Genomic DNA, 15262 nt, shown 5'->3' with positions numbered 1-15262 from the left:
AACCTGATCAATGGCTTCCATTTTTTTTCTAAGAGCCTGGAAAGCACCTGTTAGGGGTTGATGCAAGCTGGGCTGTTGTGATGTACCCACTTCCCATTTCCAACAAAGCTGCCTCCAAAAACAGAGTGCCCCTTGTTCCTAACTTACACACCAAACCAAACCAAACCACTACTTTGACAGTGATCACTTCAAGTGATGTTATCTTGGAACAAGCAAACGGGAAGAAAGCAGGGAAAGAGGTTGGCACACCTGTAGTCTATCTGTTTATCTATTTTTTGCCAGCGGTCTGTCAGCTGTGTGACTTTGTCACTGAACTTGCCCAGATCCAGGTCATAGAGTGGATACTGCTGTGAGGTCTGGGAGTGGATCTGCTGGGCTTTCTGTAGCTCTGTCTTCATGGTGGCCAGCAAGGACTTCTTCAAGTTCAAGTCATTTTTGATTTTCTGTCACAGGAGAAAGAAAAGAGTACAAGTTAATCTCTTGGAACACTTGTATTTTTAAGTGCTAATCAATCCAGGAAGACATAGTCACTGATTGCATTTTCCAATATTTATGTCCATGATCTAGTTCCTGATGCTACCCCATTGACAAAAGATTCAGTGTGAGAAATTCATTTGTTTGAGAAATGCTAAATACCATACTGTATTCCATTCCTAAATAATTATAACACATACGAACGTTCTTGAAGAGGAAGAAAAGTCCTGTCATAAAGAGACCAGTTTAATTATGTTTAACTCTGCATTCCGCAAACTAATCTCACCACAAATTACCTGTGCACATAGTTCCTGCTAGCGCACTCTGGAAAGCAAGTGTTCTAGAGATAATGACCAACGTCAACCACGTGTGGCCAGCGAAATCCAAAAATCCTCAAGACTCCTTACAAAGTTACCAAAGCCTCGGGATCGGGCACTGAGCAGTCCTGCATTATTTCCTTTAACCCCTGGCACTGTGATAACGGACTGTGACTTGTAGTTACCTTCAGTCCACAGCGGTAAGCTTCCACTTTATCCAGATCCAGGCACACGGTTTCCTCTTCGGTGAGTCTGGCTTCGTACACCTTCAGCATGTCTTCTGTCTGCAGGATAGCCTGGAGTAGAGCTCTCACTGTGCATAAGCTGCAAGGAGCCAAGGAGGCCAAGAACATTGTCCGTGACATAATTAGACTTTGAACATTTGGCTCTGGCTGCTATTAATGAAAGAATGTTACAGCCGATAAAAAATTCATTTTGCCTATTCTACAACTGCAGGAGCAACAGACTCCCCACGCCCCACCCCTGCACCAACTGCAGGAGCAACAGACTCCCTCCCCTACCCCACCCCTGCACCACGATTCAGACAGCCATTGTGTGTTCACTGAAGATTTCAAAGTCCTGACTCTTACAGATATACCTCAGCTGTAAGACACATTAGATTTCACCTTGGTGGAAGGAACACCGAGGCTGGAGGACCCTCTTCCTGAGGCACAGAAGAATGTGAGGGAGCCTGTAGTGAACCGAGTAATTGGGAGGCAAGGCTGCAGTGAGTCAGGCAGAGAATGCAAATGAACTGTGACAAAATGAAGCCTGAGAACAGCAGAATGTGTGTGACTGACCGAGGTCACTCACGTTTACCTGTTTAAGTAGCCATCTGTCACACCGTTGATATTTTCCAGTTTCTGGAACAGCCCAAAGACCTCATTCTGTAAGTAGCAGTATTTTTCCGAACCTCTGAAGTTCGCTAGCATGTCTTTCAGCTGGTTGAGAACCTCAGCAATTGCTTGAGAATCGTTCTGCACACTCTGTTCAAAAAAAAGAAGGAAAGTGCTAGATGTAGCCATTCGATTCTTAGGGTCCTTTTTTTTTTTTGCCCCGAACAAGCCCACTAAATGGAAAAGCCTCGAGAGACAGAGTTGACATTTCATTTCATTCTTTGGGGAGGCCTTATCAGCACGGTGTAAACATGGCCCTCTTCTGTAGGGTATGTAACTTGCACTTCCCAGTGCAGTGCCCAGGCATGGCTGAGCAGAAAAGATCACGGAGAGGGGAGTTCAAACACCGAGGCTGCAGTCCCAGATCTGTCCATGGCTTTGAGCTTTTACCAACACCTGCCTCACCCCATCGAATCTCTCCGTGTCAGTCTTCTGTCTATAAATAAAAATAATTCTATCTGTTTAGCCCATACCATAGGTGGTATCAGGCAGCAACCAAATTAATGTCTATGAAAACTTTCCCTATGTCCCACAAAGGGAAATGCTGTACCCTGATCCAGCAACCCACAAACGAACAAAAAGGTGGCTTAATCCCCAGCCTGGTAACCTTCTACAAACTGAAAGCAGAGGAGATAAAAAAGGAAATCCTGCCAGAAGCCTGTTTTCTTGAAAATTCATGCTTCTTCTCTATAAATATTTAAACCAATTGGTTTTTTAATTAGTTCACAGATAAATACAAATATAGCTAGTATTGGTTGAAACAATGCTGGAGGCCTACCTTCAGCTCATTTATTTTCACTGTGATGTGGTGCGTAGACCCCTGGTCTGCGAGGAGCATGTTTTTAAGGGTCATTCTGCCCTCACAGTGCTCCATCTGCCTGCGAATCTTCTGGAGCTCCATCAGCAGCCATGTTTCTTGCTTGTCATTTTCTCGGTTGGTTTCAATCACTTTATTATGGTTGAGATCTTGGCAGGAAGTATGAGTGATTTCAGTGGTGGTGACTGTAAAAAGATGTTAGGACCGCAAACGTCAGAGAATTCCTAGCTAGAAGGGTGCTTGGCCTCAAAAACTACCCATACTGCACAAACTGTAGCTCCCTCCTTTGATTTGATTCTGAATATTTAGAGTATAAGTGACTTTAGATATGTTATTTTGGATTCTGAAACTAGTTGTATGCAAATTACTTTCTGTTGGAGATGGGTGTGTGTGTGGTTGAGACAAAGAAAAAGATGCCCCAAACCTGTCTGGTGCTGGGGGTGGCCGGGGAGCTGGATCACCAGGGTCTGGTAGTGCTTCTGGGCGTCCGTGAACTGAGACTGCATCTTCCGCTTGTCGTCATCTCCAAACATCTCTGAGCCCTGGCTGTTTCTGATGAACTCTTGGTAATGCAGCTCAAGGTCAGATATTGTCTTCATGTAATCTTCCTGCCGCATGGTTTTCAGCTGGAAGTAAACCAGGCAGGAGTGTTGGATCGTCCCCATGCCGTGAACAAGAAAAGTGCCAGAAAATGCCCTATGCTAGAGGGGCCTTAAGGCAATACTTGTCAGAGGCCCATTAGGATACAAAAGGTCTTTGGGGCACCTCGGTGGCACAGTTGGTTAAGTATCTGACTCTTGGTTTTGGCTCAGGTCACAATCTCAAGCTTGTGAGATTGAGTCCCACATCAGGCTCTGTGCGGAGTCAGCCTGAGACTCCCTCTCCCTCTGCCCCTTCCCCCTATAGTGTGTGCTCTCTCTCTCTCTCAAATAAATATGTAAATATATATATATACATATCTGTATGTATATATATATACACATACATGTATATATGTATATGTATGTATGTATATATGTATGTATATGTATATATATAAGTAAATAAGTAAATATATATAAATAAATAAGTAAATATATATACATATGTGTATATTTACTTATTTATTTACTTATTGTATATATGTATATACATACATACATATATATACATGTATGTGCATATATATACATATATATGTATATATTTACATATATACATATACTTATTTACTTATTTATATACTTATATACTTATTTACTTATATATACATATATGTATATATATTTACTTATTTATTTACTTATTGTACATATGTATATATATACATACATATATACATGTATGTGCATATATATACATATATGTATATATATATTTACTTATTTATTTGAGAGATACAATATATATGTATATATATATTGCATTATATTTTATACACACACACACACATATAGACCTTGAGAACTCCAAGATTACTCCTAAGGGCTACAGCAGTGCATTGTCTATTTTTTTTCTACAGAATTTTATTCGTCACAGGAAATATTACTGAGAAGTTGCAAATCTAAAGCAGGTTCCAGCAAAGCTGCAATAACTGAAAATGGAGAAAAGGGGGAGTAATAGACTTATCCATTCTGTGCCTCTCTCCTCTCTGCTGGCCCTGTCATTGCTAGAGGAGCCCCCTGAAGCTGGAATTCTTCAGACCACAACTCGAAAACCACTGGTCTATAGAACTAATGTTTTGGGTGTTATTCTGAGAACTCTACTCCACCTTTCACTTCTGAGATATCCAGTTAATAATCGATGACCTAGCTTTCTATTACTTCAAAGGAGAATCAGATCCAGGGTATTACAGGACCTCATGCCTTTTCCATGGGCCCTTCTGTTACTTGGTTGCCAGGCAACTTTAATTTGTACTTCCATCTGTACCAGAGCCAGCTGCGTGTGACTCCCTCCCATCCTTTGTGGGATGGACCTTAACCACTCAGGCAGGCTGAGCTAACTCTCCAGATGAAATACCAAAGCCTCAGCTGCTAGTCGGTGTGTCTGGCAGGAACAAGCACCCTGGGGAATAGCGTGGGGCACCCGCCAGCAGCCTGAATGGTCCTAAGGATGTACCTTGGCGATGGTCATGGCCCTGATTTTCTCGATGTCAATCATGCAGTAGTGCCAGGACACCAGGCTCTTCATGTTGATGTACAGCTGGTTCCACAGAGCTAAGATGGCCTCATAGTACTGCTCGATCCTAGAAGGCACAAGGGGAAAGAAAACACGCTGAAGCCCGCCTTTCAAACCCTGACCCAAACAGGAAACCTTGCCATGCTTACACACCACATAGAAAACTACAACAAGAATGAAGAGAGTAAATGTATGTTTTTTAAATGTATATTTTTTAAACACTCAACATTTCAATGGATCTGGACTAAGTTGCTTCCCCAAAGCTCATTCTCGATGATCTACATTAGTAGAGATAACGAACTTTGGGTCAAAATATACATTTCTTTGTTCTCGTGTTGTTTGTCAGCAACTTTTTAATTGACAGAGGTCTAACACCATGCAGGATGACAGGGAGAAACCAGTCATGGGATGCCGATGGCTACTGCAGCTTGGAAATGAGCATATGGGCTCATTTTGCTACCCTTCCTATTCCGTGTAAGGCTGAGGATTTCCATGATAAAAAATAGACAAGAATCTGCCAGGGGCAATCTGTACAATGAAAGCTCTACTTCCATGCTCATGAGCAGGTATTAAAACGAAGGGCTTTTTATATTTGTGGCTACCTGCAAAATTAGTGATAGTCTAAGAATGGAAGAAGAACTTTGAAACAATGCCTTCAAGATAACATGGTAAGAATTGTTTCTTCACGGACATCCAGATCCAGGAGGCATAGAGAACCCCCACCAAAATCAACAAAAGCAGGCCAACACAAAGACATATTGTAATTAAATTCATAAAATATAGTGAGAAAGAAAAAAATCTTAAAAGCAGCAAGACAAAGAAGTCCTTAACTTACAAAGGAAAACCTGTAAGGTTAGCCGAAGATTTCTCAACAGAAACTTGGCAAGCCAGAAGGGAGTGACATGATATAGTCAAAGTGCTGAATAGGAAAAATCTGCAGCCAAGAATATTCTATCCAGCAAGGCTATCATTCAGAATAGGAGAGATAAAGAGTTTCCCAGACAAACAAAAACTAAAGGAGTTGATGACCACTAACCCAGACCTGCAGGAAATATTAAAGGAGACTCTTTGTGCACAAAGAAGAGACAAAAAGTCACAAACTCAAGAAAGAATCTGAGAACATCTCCAAAAACAATGACAAAACAAGTAATAAAATGGCAATAAATAAATATCTATCAATAATTACTTTGACTGTAAACAGACTAAATATTCCAATCAAAATACACAGGGTGTCAGAATGGAAAAAAAAAAAAGGAGACCCATCTATATGCTTCCTACAAGAGACTCATTTTAGACTGAAATACACCTGCAGATTGAAAGTGAGAAGGCAGAGAAACATTATGCAAATAAAAAACATTTATTATGTAAATTTCAAAAGAAAGTCAGAGTAGCAATTCTTATATGGGACAAACTAGACTGTTTTGTTCTTATGTTATTTTTATCCTGCTTTGGTCAGGGTCGTAAGGTCCTCATGGAATGATTTTGGATCTGTTTCCTCTATTCCATTATTTGTAAGATCTTGATAAAGATTGTCATTAATTAATTTTTTAAATGTTTGGTAGAATTCACCAATGAAACCATGTGGTCTTGAGCTTTTCTGTGCTGGGAGATTTTTAATTCCTAATTCCACTTTCACTCTTGTTACTGGTCTAAGAAAATTTCCTGTTACTTGGATTCAAGATTCATGATTCACTCTTGGTAACTTGTGCATTTTTTAGGAATTATCTGGGTTTTTTTCCTTAAGTTATCTGATTTGTTAGTATATGATTCTTTACAGCAATCTGTTAATCATACTACATATTTCTGTAGTTAATTTTTATACTGTTTTCTCTTCCATTTCTAATTTTGATTTTTGAGTCTTCTCTCTTTTTTTCCCCTTAGCTACTGTAGTTAAAGTACTGCTAATTTTGTTCCTCTTTTTAGAAAAACTAATCATCAACTTTCAATATTATGTTATTGTTTATTCTAGTCTTTATTTTATTTATTTCTGTTTTTCTTTGTTTTTTCCTCCCTCTAGTAAATTACAGCTAAGTTTCTTTTTCTAGTTCCCTGTGGTATAATGTTGTTTATTTGAACTTTTTTTCTTAATATCAGCATTTATAGATAAATTTTACTACTATATCTCCTTTTGCTGCACCCCATAGGTTTTGGAATATTGTGGAGTTTTTCTTTTGTTTTGAGACATATTTTGGTTTGCTGTTTGATTTCTAATTTGGCCCACTGCTTGGGCAGTACTGTATTGTTTAATATTTACATATTAAATATTCAGTATTTTAAAAAGTTTCCTCCAGCCCCCCTACAGTCAGACATTCTCTTTTACCTTCCAATAAAAACTAGAGTTCTTCAACATAAAGTTGCATGACAATGCAAGGGACCTTCCTGAAGCTCCTTTTTTCATGGGAGGGGATTTTTGTGAAACAGGGCATGTCTGTGTTTCTTGTACAAGCATGTGCCCTATTTTTCCACACTCAAATTCCTGTTGTGGCTACTAGAAACTTCAACAACTTACTTGCACGAGAGGTCTACGGCCAGAGGGTTTGGAGGAGGGATGATCAGACCAACGGAAGGGACGAGCATGTCCACGCCTCCGGGACCCGTCACATACCACTTGCTGCGCTCATTATTGTCCTTCAGGATGCACTCATCCCCTTTGTGCACGATTTTCTGTAAGGCAAGCGGCCCCGTGTTTTGGCTTTACTCATGAGTACACATGATTACCTTTTTTTCTCAAAGAAAGAACTAGAGATAAAACTGTACAAACCATTTGAGCTTTTACCTTATTATTTTTCTTTTTCTATTTTATTTTTTTTTAAATAAGCTCCACGCCCATCATGGAGCCCAGCGTGGGGCTTGAACTCACAACAGTGAGAACAAGACCCGGGCTGAAATCAAGAGTCAGATGCTTAACTGACTGAGCCACCCAGGTGGCCCTTGTTATATTTCTTTAAATGAAGATGATCTTTACACATTCCAACAATACTGATGCATTAAACAATGCACAGGAGCCTAAAAGCTGTCTATAGTGATTTAGGTAAAGTAACTTTCCAAAGAAAGCCCAGAGAATCCATTTATAAAGTGAGAAATCCTTTCGTAAAGCAAAAACTCACCCCATAGCTTTCCTATTTTTGTGAGTTCATATTTTACATATTAGATCTACGATGTGGGACTCACTTGGCACATGTATTCTCTCTTAAAATTTAGAAGTAAAAACAAGAAATTCTGGCATCAGGTCCCCCAGAAAAACAACTTTCTAAATTAACTCCAACATCAGAACACCTCACTTTCTAAATTAACTCCCTGGCTTCTTGAAAGGGGTACACTTTGGATATGACAACTGTCCTCACTGGTAAATGTAACGAGCTTGATATTTACGTATTTCAATCTGTATTTCGACTTCTCCTCTCCATGTAAGTTCTTAAAATATTTCTTCCTGCCAGAATAAACCCCACTGTTTTACAACACTCATCTAAGCAACTGATCATGTTTCTTAAACCCTCCATAATTCTTATAAGAAATCAGAGCTGTGGGGGCACCTGGGTGGCTCAGTGGGTTAAAACCTCTGCCTTCAGCTCAGGTCATGATCCCAGCGTCCTGGGATCGAGTCCTGCATCGGGCTCTCTGCTCAGCAGGGAGCCTGCTTCCTCCTCTCTCTCTGCCTGCCTCTCTGCCTGCTTGTGATCTCTGTCAAATAAATAAATAAAATCTTAAAAAAAAAAATCAGAGCTGTGGGAATTACACAAATAATTAGTAAAACCAAGTCATCGTTCCATATAGATGCTTGTAGGTACTGCAGAGCCCACAGAATTGATGTGTTCTGTGATGACAGAAAATCTGCACTGATCGTCACTTCCCCTGCAGCATAATGGTCATATCTCTCATTTCTTTTATGTCAGAAATTAAAAGAGATTTCAAGAAACTTAAAGATTTTAGAATTTAAGATTTAAAGAATACTCACAGATAAAGTTTTGTGTATTAGAAGAAGAGAAGTATTAAGACTTAAAATGAATAGTCTAGGGGCACCTGGGTGGCTCAGTCAGTTAAGCATCTGCCTTAGGCTCAGGTCATGATCCCAGGGTCCTGGGAAGCTCCCCCCAACTCGTGGGGCTCCCTGCTCAGTGAGGAGTCTGTCCCCCCCACTGCCCCTCCTTCCGCTTCTGTTCCCTCTGGTCTTTCAAAGAAACAAAATCTTTACCAAAAAAAAAATTTTTTTTAATTAAAAATAAAATAGCCCTTAAATACTTGCTGTCCTAAAGACTCTGATAAGGACTCTGGACAGAGCTGCTGCATTTCCACGGCTTGCTGCTTTGTGTATGAAAGAAAGGTATTTACTGTGCTGCCCACTGAAACCTGGATTAAACTCTCCTCCCTCTTTGGCAAAACTCTCACTGTAAAGAAAGGGGAAAACTTGGGCTTCACCCCCAAATAACGGTGCCCACCTGATCTTGTTTGTAGTCACAGAGAGCCCTGAGAATAATGGGTTTGTTGCTCCTATAGTCCGGGTTCCGTGGTTTCAGCTGCACGATCTTCTTGGACTTGTTGACCAAGTTCTGTACCTGACGCTTGTATTCGAGGATTTTCTCTCGTTCTTTCTGCAATTGCAAATAAGATCGTATTTTCATCACGCCGATAACTCTGTGAACGTCACAGAAGACCTGTAAGGGACAGCAGCCCAGCTGCTACGACATGACAGATGAGACATTGCTCACGTGGCATGAGCTCCAAAAAGCCACAAACTAACCCCTTTGCAGGGACTTTTAGCCACTTCGGAAGCTACAGAGCTGGGAAGTAAGTGGGCTGGAAAGAACGTCATTGCGTGAAAAGCCTAAGGGGCTAGAATTTGAAGCATGCTTTTTCCCAAAGGAACTTCCACATCAAGTAATCAGTATTCTCTCTGTTTTCATTTGGCGATGGTACCTCCAGCTCCTTGATCTGGTCCAGCAGGCGCTGCAGGGGCATGTTCTTGTCACAGGGGTACTTCTTTCTGATGGAGTCTTGAAGGCCTTTCAGGTAGGCTTCGGTTGACTGGGCCTCTTCAAAGAACTGTTGATGATGAGCGTGACAGTCGTTAAGCGTCTGCCTTCCTCTCAGGTCATGATCCCAGGGTCCTGGGATCGAGCCCCGCCTAAGGCTCCCTGCTCAGCTTCTCCCTCTCCCATGCCCCCTGTTTGTGTTCCCTCTCTCGCTATCTCTCTCAGTCAAATAAATAAAATCTTGAGAAAAATAAAGATGATAAATAAAGATGAGCATGATTGCGTGTTCATGAAAAGGCACTCAGCAATGTCTAGTATTTCCTACTATTTCCAGTACTTCCAGGTCAAGGACTACCTTTCTGGGGTCTAGTTAACAGGTGGCTTAAGAAACGGTATTAAGTCATGTGACAGTAAGAGCCATCTGAGCGACGGGTGCCCAGGTCACCAATCTATGCTCTTCTAAACTGAAAGCCAATAAGTGGTATTTGTAAAATATTTCCAAGGTTGTTTTTCGTGCTTTTACAAAATACATTCCAAAAAATAAGGTATTAGGACCTAAACGACAATTAAATTACAACTAAGCATAAAAACCTGAAAGTAGGCAGCATTTTCTTTGAGGTGAACGTCAATGCACTTGGTGATCTGAAGAATCCAGCTCCACTGAGTCTGAAGAGTGTCCATATAGGCCTGAAGCAAGAAAACATCCGCTGTCACGTCACCGCTCAGGCATATAAGGACATCTGTCCTTTCACAGGTATGTGACCCCCAGTAAAATCTACAAAACATTTCTTTATAGAATACCCACTCAAGCAAACGTTTTTCTAAAGAGTGAAAACAGAATTTCCCAACAGGGAACTCATGGTATGGTAGCAATTCAACCTAAAAACCAGTTTTAGCAAATAGATACCATTAGGAGTATTGGTCAAAATACTCACTCAAATGGCATAGCCACTGACTAATCAGAATTAGAGCAGAAACTAGAGGCAGAACTGTCACAGGGTCGCTCCAGGACACCCTGTCCCTATTCTGCCGCTAGATGATGGGTACGTCCGAGGAACCCATGCAGAGGGCTTATGGGTCTTAAGGCAGTGACTCTCACCAACTGATAGGAAAACACTTTGTTTTGTTCTTTAACAACCAGTATGGCCATAACAGTTGATGTCATACCAGCTAATGTCAGCCTTGAGCACAGCCCACAGATGGCAGCCTCTGCAGGGCAGGGGTCAGCAAGCCATAGCCCCAGGGCCACATCTGGCCCACTGCCTGCATTTATAAATAAAGTTTTATTGGAACACAGCCATGCTCCTTCACTTACATATTGTTATGACTGCTTTCATACTATAATGACAGAGTCACGTAATTTCAACAGAAACCAAATGGTCTGCAAACCTAAAATGTGTATTATTTGGTCCTTTCCAGAAAAACTTGCCAACTGCCAATCTAGGGTGTTGATCCCAAAATATATATGAAAAGTTCCCTTTTTTTTCCTCTAATTAAAAATATAAATCACATGAAGCCTACCTCAATTTTGTCTGAAGCCGGATGCTGATTGAGGACAAGCTGGTCACTTTCTTGTTTAAGTTTATTGAGCTCTTTTTCCTTAACCTCCAGTTGGCTCATGCGTATCTGTAAATGAGAGAAAAACCGACCCTTCAAAGCAAGTCACCATTAGCCTTCCAGCATTTCTGCCGTATTCAAGGGAAGTCAGAACTCAAAACTGCGCTGTGGAAATTAACAACTCAAAGAATCATGTTATGGTTTCCTTCAGAATCAGAGCAGTTTTAAGACCAAAGAGAATGGGGGCGCCTGGGTGGCTCAGTGGGTTAAGCCGCTGCCTTCGGCTCAGGTCATGATCTCAGGGTCCTGGGATCGAGTCCCACATCGGGCTCTCTGCTCAGCAGGGAGCCTGCTTCCTCCTCTCTCTCTGCCTGCTTCTCTGCCTGCTTGTGATCTCCCTCTGTCAAATAAATAAATAAAATCTTTAAAAAAAAAAAGACCAAAGAGAATGTCTGAGGTCACCCAGTACCTGGCAGAGGGCATACTGGTGACATTTCTTGCCCAAATCCACAGGTAATGGAGGTAAAGGGACGGTGACAAGTAACGCAGAGATCTTCTAATTGTGGGTTCTAATCCCCCTCCTACTGTGCTACCCATACTCTGGGATATCGGAATGCCTGATGACCCTCTCTACGGGCTTCCGGGATATTAAGCAATGCATCGCCTCTCTGGAGTCCCTGAAAAGCTTCCAGAAAGGAATGGCTCCCCAAGACCACTTCAGCAGAGGCTGGATTCCAAGTAGCTGATTGGGTTCATCCCCATCCATCCCCAGGCAGGAGCCTCACGTCTACGGGCGGGAGGGGCGAGCTTACAGAGAAGGCCTCCTGCTTCTGGGCGATGTTGGTGTTGCGGTCACTCCAGTCGTACAGAAGCTCCTCCTCCTCGCAGTCATTGATCCACATGATCTCTCGGGATGTGGCCTGGATGATGTTCTGCAGCTGCCGCAGGTGATCCATCCTCTCGAAGGACGCTTTCTGCACGGGAAGTTCAAAAGCAGCGTTAGGGTGACAGCCGGCACGTTAATGGGATTCTCTGCAGATTCCAGAGATTGGTCTGTGTGGTCCCTTTCACCAAAAAATAATTTAATTAATTAATTAATTAACCAATTAAATCACATGAACCAATAAAATGTTCAGTGACCCTCTAGTATGTAAAAAAGACCCATCCAAACCTACGACGAACAAGGGAACAATTTTAGATTATTGGAAGAGCCTAATTCAGAAGGATCTTGACCCAGACACTGAGGTTTGGGTTTAATAATTAGTTTCAGATTACAAGGGGAAAATTCAAATCTTAAAAAGATAAATAAAGCTTTTCCTGCCCTCTTCCGCACCCCCAAAATTCAAGGGACGGTCAGCCACGGCCAGACTTGATAGGACACTTGTGTCCCTGCTAGTTACACTATTTAAAAAGGATCACCGCCAGGGCACCTGGGTGGCTGTGTCAGTTGAGCGTCCCACTCTTGATTTCAGCTGGGGTCATGATCTCGGGGTCCTGGGATCAAGTCTCGAGTCAGGCTCTGCGGCTTCTCTCTCTCTCTCCCTCTCCCCCTGCCTTTCCCCTGACTCACGCTCTCTCTCTCTCTGTCTCTCTCTCTCAAAAATTAAATAAATCTTTAAAATCAATCAATCAATACAAAGGATCACTACCACAAGGAAATACTGAAAAGGTGAAGGTGACACAAATAGGTTAAAAAAAAACAAAAAAGACAACAGCTCTTCTTCTTACCAGACCAGTGAATTGATTCCCACTTTGTCATAAAATGGTGATCATGGGGGCACCTGGGTGGCTCAGTGGGTTAAGTCTCTGCCTTCGGCTCAGGTCATGATCCCAGGGTCCTGGGATCGAGCCCCGCATCGGGCTCCCTGCTCAGCGGGGAGCCTGCTTCCTCCTCTCTCTCTGCCTGCCTCTCTGCCTACTTGTGATCTCTGTCTCTCTCAAATAAATAAATAAAATCTTTTTTTAAAAAATGATGATAATGGGCTAAGAAACCCCTCTCTGGGGAAAACGAGTCTTATTTTTGCTTATACTTCAAAAAAAGGTTGCAAGTCACAAGTGGAAAAGCTTTATTTCTTTAACTCTAAGTACTTAAAATAGGTGCTATCTACGTGACTCTCAACTTAGGATAGAACAGCACCGGGTACGGTTTCCAGAAAACAGTCTAACACTCACTTCTCAAGGAAACCGGCCAGGAGACCAGAAGTAGCATCTCCAGGCACCGCACATATACCCAGATACTCCCTCGGCCGTCAGGTTCCTCTCGCCCAGGCGGGCTGCATTTTAATGGAACGGAACCAGACTGAACACAGAGACTGCAGCAGTCAGTCAGCTTACCAGCAGGTTTTCATACTCCTCCTCCAACTGGTAGATGGCAGATTTCTCCCGCTAGAAGGCAAACAGTGAGTAATTATTTAATTCCCCTTGTGGGTGTGTATACCAACCACAGCCCTTCTGAACCTCCCTTTTGTCAGATAATGACTTCAGATCACTCGGTAGAAAGAAGTGTTTGCTCTATAGAAACGTTTACCCACAGGGACCTTTTCCCGGTTGGACTTGAAGGCAAGCCTCTCCCTGCGCTGGCGCAGTGGTACCATCTCCACAAAGTAGAGGGTCGATCACTGTCACGTGAGGACTCACTTGTTGAAAAATGTTAAGTGTGACAATATAATTTAGAACTCCCCAGATCTTAGAGAAAAGAGGGAGAAATTTGTCAGAGACTTAGGGGGACAAAAGTAAGGGGAGAAAAAAAAAGGCAGTACAAGTGAGCATGAGTATCTCTGGTCAAAGTAAAAAAAAAAAAAAAAAAAAAAGAAAAGGAAAAAAAAAAGAGGGATTTAAAAGCATGGAGACCTGGGTAGGAACCGGGCACTAAAAACCAGGTGATTATAAAAACTTAAAAAAAAAAAAAGGTGGGGGGTAGTGTGCGCCTGGGTGGCTCAGTTGGTTAACCACTGCCTTCAGCTAAGGTCATGATCCCAGGGTCCTAGGATCGAGTCCTTGCTTGGCAGGGAGCCTACTTCTCTCTCCGCCTCTGCCTGGCACTTTGCCTGCTTGTGCGCCCTGCCCTCTCTCTCTCTCTGGGACAAATAAATAAATAAATAAATTCTTTTTTCAAAAGATTAAAAAAAAATAAAAACCAGGTGATTATTTCATGATGCAATTCTTGACCCAGCTTCAAGGAAGAGTGTCGGTAAGAGACATATAAGAAAGGATTTGCCAAGCCCACAAAACTCAAACTCTACAATTGCTGTGCTCTATTTGAAGAGATGCTCTGCTTGCTGAAAACAACAAACAAAAACACCCCACCATCCCCCCCCCACCTCAAAAACACTCATCTACAAACTATGCACAAAACCAAAGGGCGGGTACGCCCTTTGCCTTTTGCTTATGTCTTCCTTAAGAGTTAACACAATCTCTACTAGGTCTACCGAGTCCACTTCCCCATTTATGAAATGGGATTTTTAGAAATTTCCAGTCCATTGGGGGAGCCATCTTGGGCTAATATCTCAGCCAAAAATGCCCAGGATTGAGGAACGACACAATGCTTCGGTATGCTTTTCCAAGACTCGACAACTGAAACATCTCCAAGTACCAGGTCGGCTTTGATCTTGTCCAGCTGCCAGCGGTAGTCCCCGATGGCGTTGTGGATGCTCCTGTGGCTGTCGATGTGCTGCTCCACAGAGGCCAGGTCCACGCCCCAGGCCACCATGTCCATCTCCGCCTGCCGGGGGAAAGAGAGTGTGCCTTCATGCCCGATGCTTTGCATCCAACTCACCCTACCCCTCGCATCAGGGGTCCGAGCACCAAGGGACATATATAACTCCCATTCTGATAAAACCGAAGATGTATATATTCAGTATTTTCAAAACCAAAAAAAAATTGTGTAAAGGCTTGGAACTCTCCAACAGAGAACGGGGCTGGCCCAATACTTCCCCCCACTTGTTGAACCCCAGCTCAACACAGCTGAAGAGAGATGATGGAGGAATGAGATTCCTGAAAGCTACATCATGTCCTTTGGCGGGGGGGGGGGACCAAAAAATCTACCTGTGTACAAGCAGGGTGTGTGTGTGTATG

General features: G+C 42.4%; 1 protein-coding gene across 3 annotated transcripts in view; it reads right to left on the bottom strand.

Annotated features, from left to right (window-relative positions):
- The window catches only part of LOC122912595 (desmoplakin), a 45850-nt gene that overhangs the window by 11615 nt on the left and 18973 nt on the right, over positions 1-15262 (bottom strand). For all 3 annotated transcript variants that reach the window (XM_044258567.1, XM_044258584.1, XM_044258575.1), the window contains exons 5-18: positions 14781-14909; positions 13523-13573; positions 12001-12162; positions 11153-11257; positions 10223-10318; positions 9576-9701; positions 9098-9250; positions 7171-7325; positions 4602-4728; positions 2929-3130; positions 2466-2689; positions 1611-1777; positions 977-1115; positions 250-443 (exon numbers count right to left, since the gene is read on the bottom strand). In XM_044258567.1, coding sequence (XP_044114502.1) covers positions 250-443; positions 977-1115; positions 1611-1777; positions 2466-2689; positions 2929-3130; positions 4602-4728; positions 7171-7325; positions 9098-9250; positions 9576-9701; positions 10223-10318; positions 11153-11257; positions 12001-12162; positions 13523-13573; positions 14781-14909 — 2030 coding nt within the window. The remainder of the gene's footprint in view (positions 1-249; positions 444-976; positions 1116-1610; positions 1778-2465; positions 2690-2928; positions 3131-4601; positions 4729-7170; positions 7326-9097; positions 9251-9575; positions 9702-10222; positions 10319-11152; positions 11258-12000; positions 12163-13522; positions 13574-14780; positions 14910-15262) is intronic.

Source organism: Neovison vison, chromosome 1 (genome assembly GCF_020171115.1).
Source record: "Neovison vison isolate M4711 chromosome 1, ASM_NN_V1, whole genome shotgun sequence".
NCBI classification, from domain to species: Eukaryota; Metazoa; Chordata; class Mammalia; order Carnivora; family Mustelidae; genus Neogale; species Neogale vison.
Note: the sequence above shows the minus strand (reverse complement) of the source record. Positions and strands in the feature narration are given on the sequence as shown.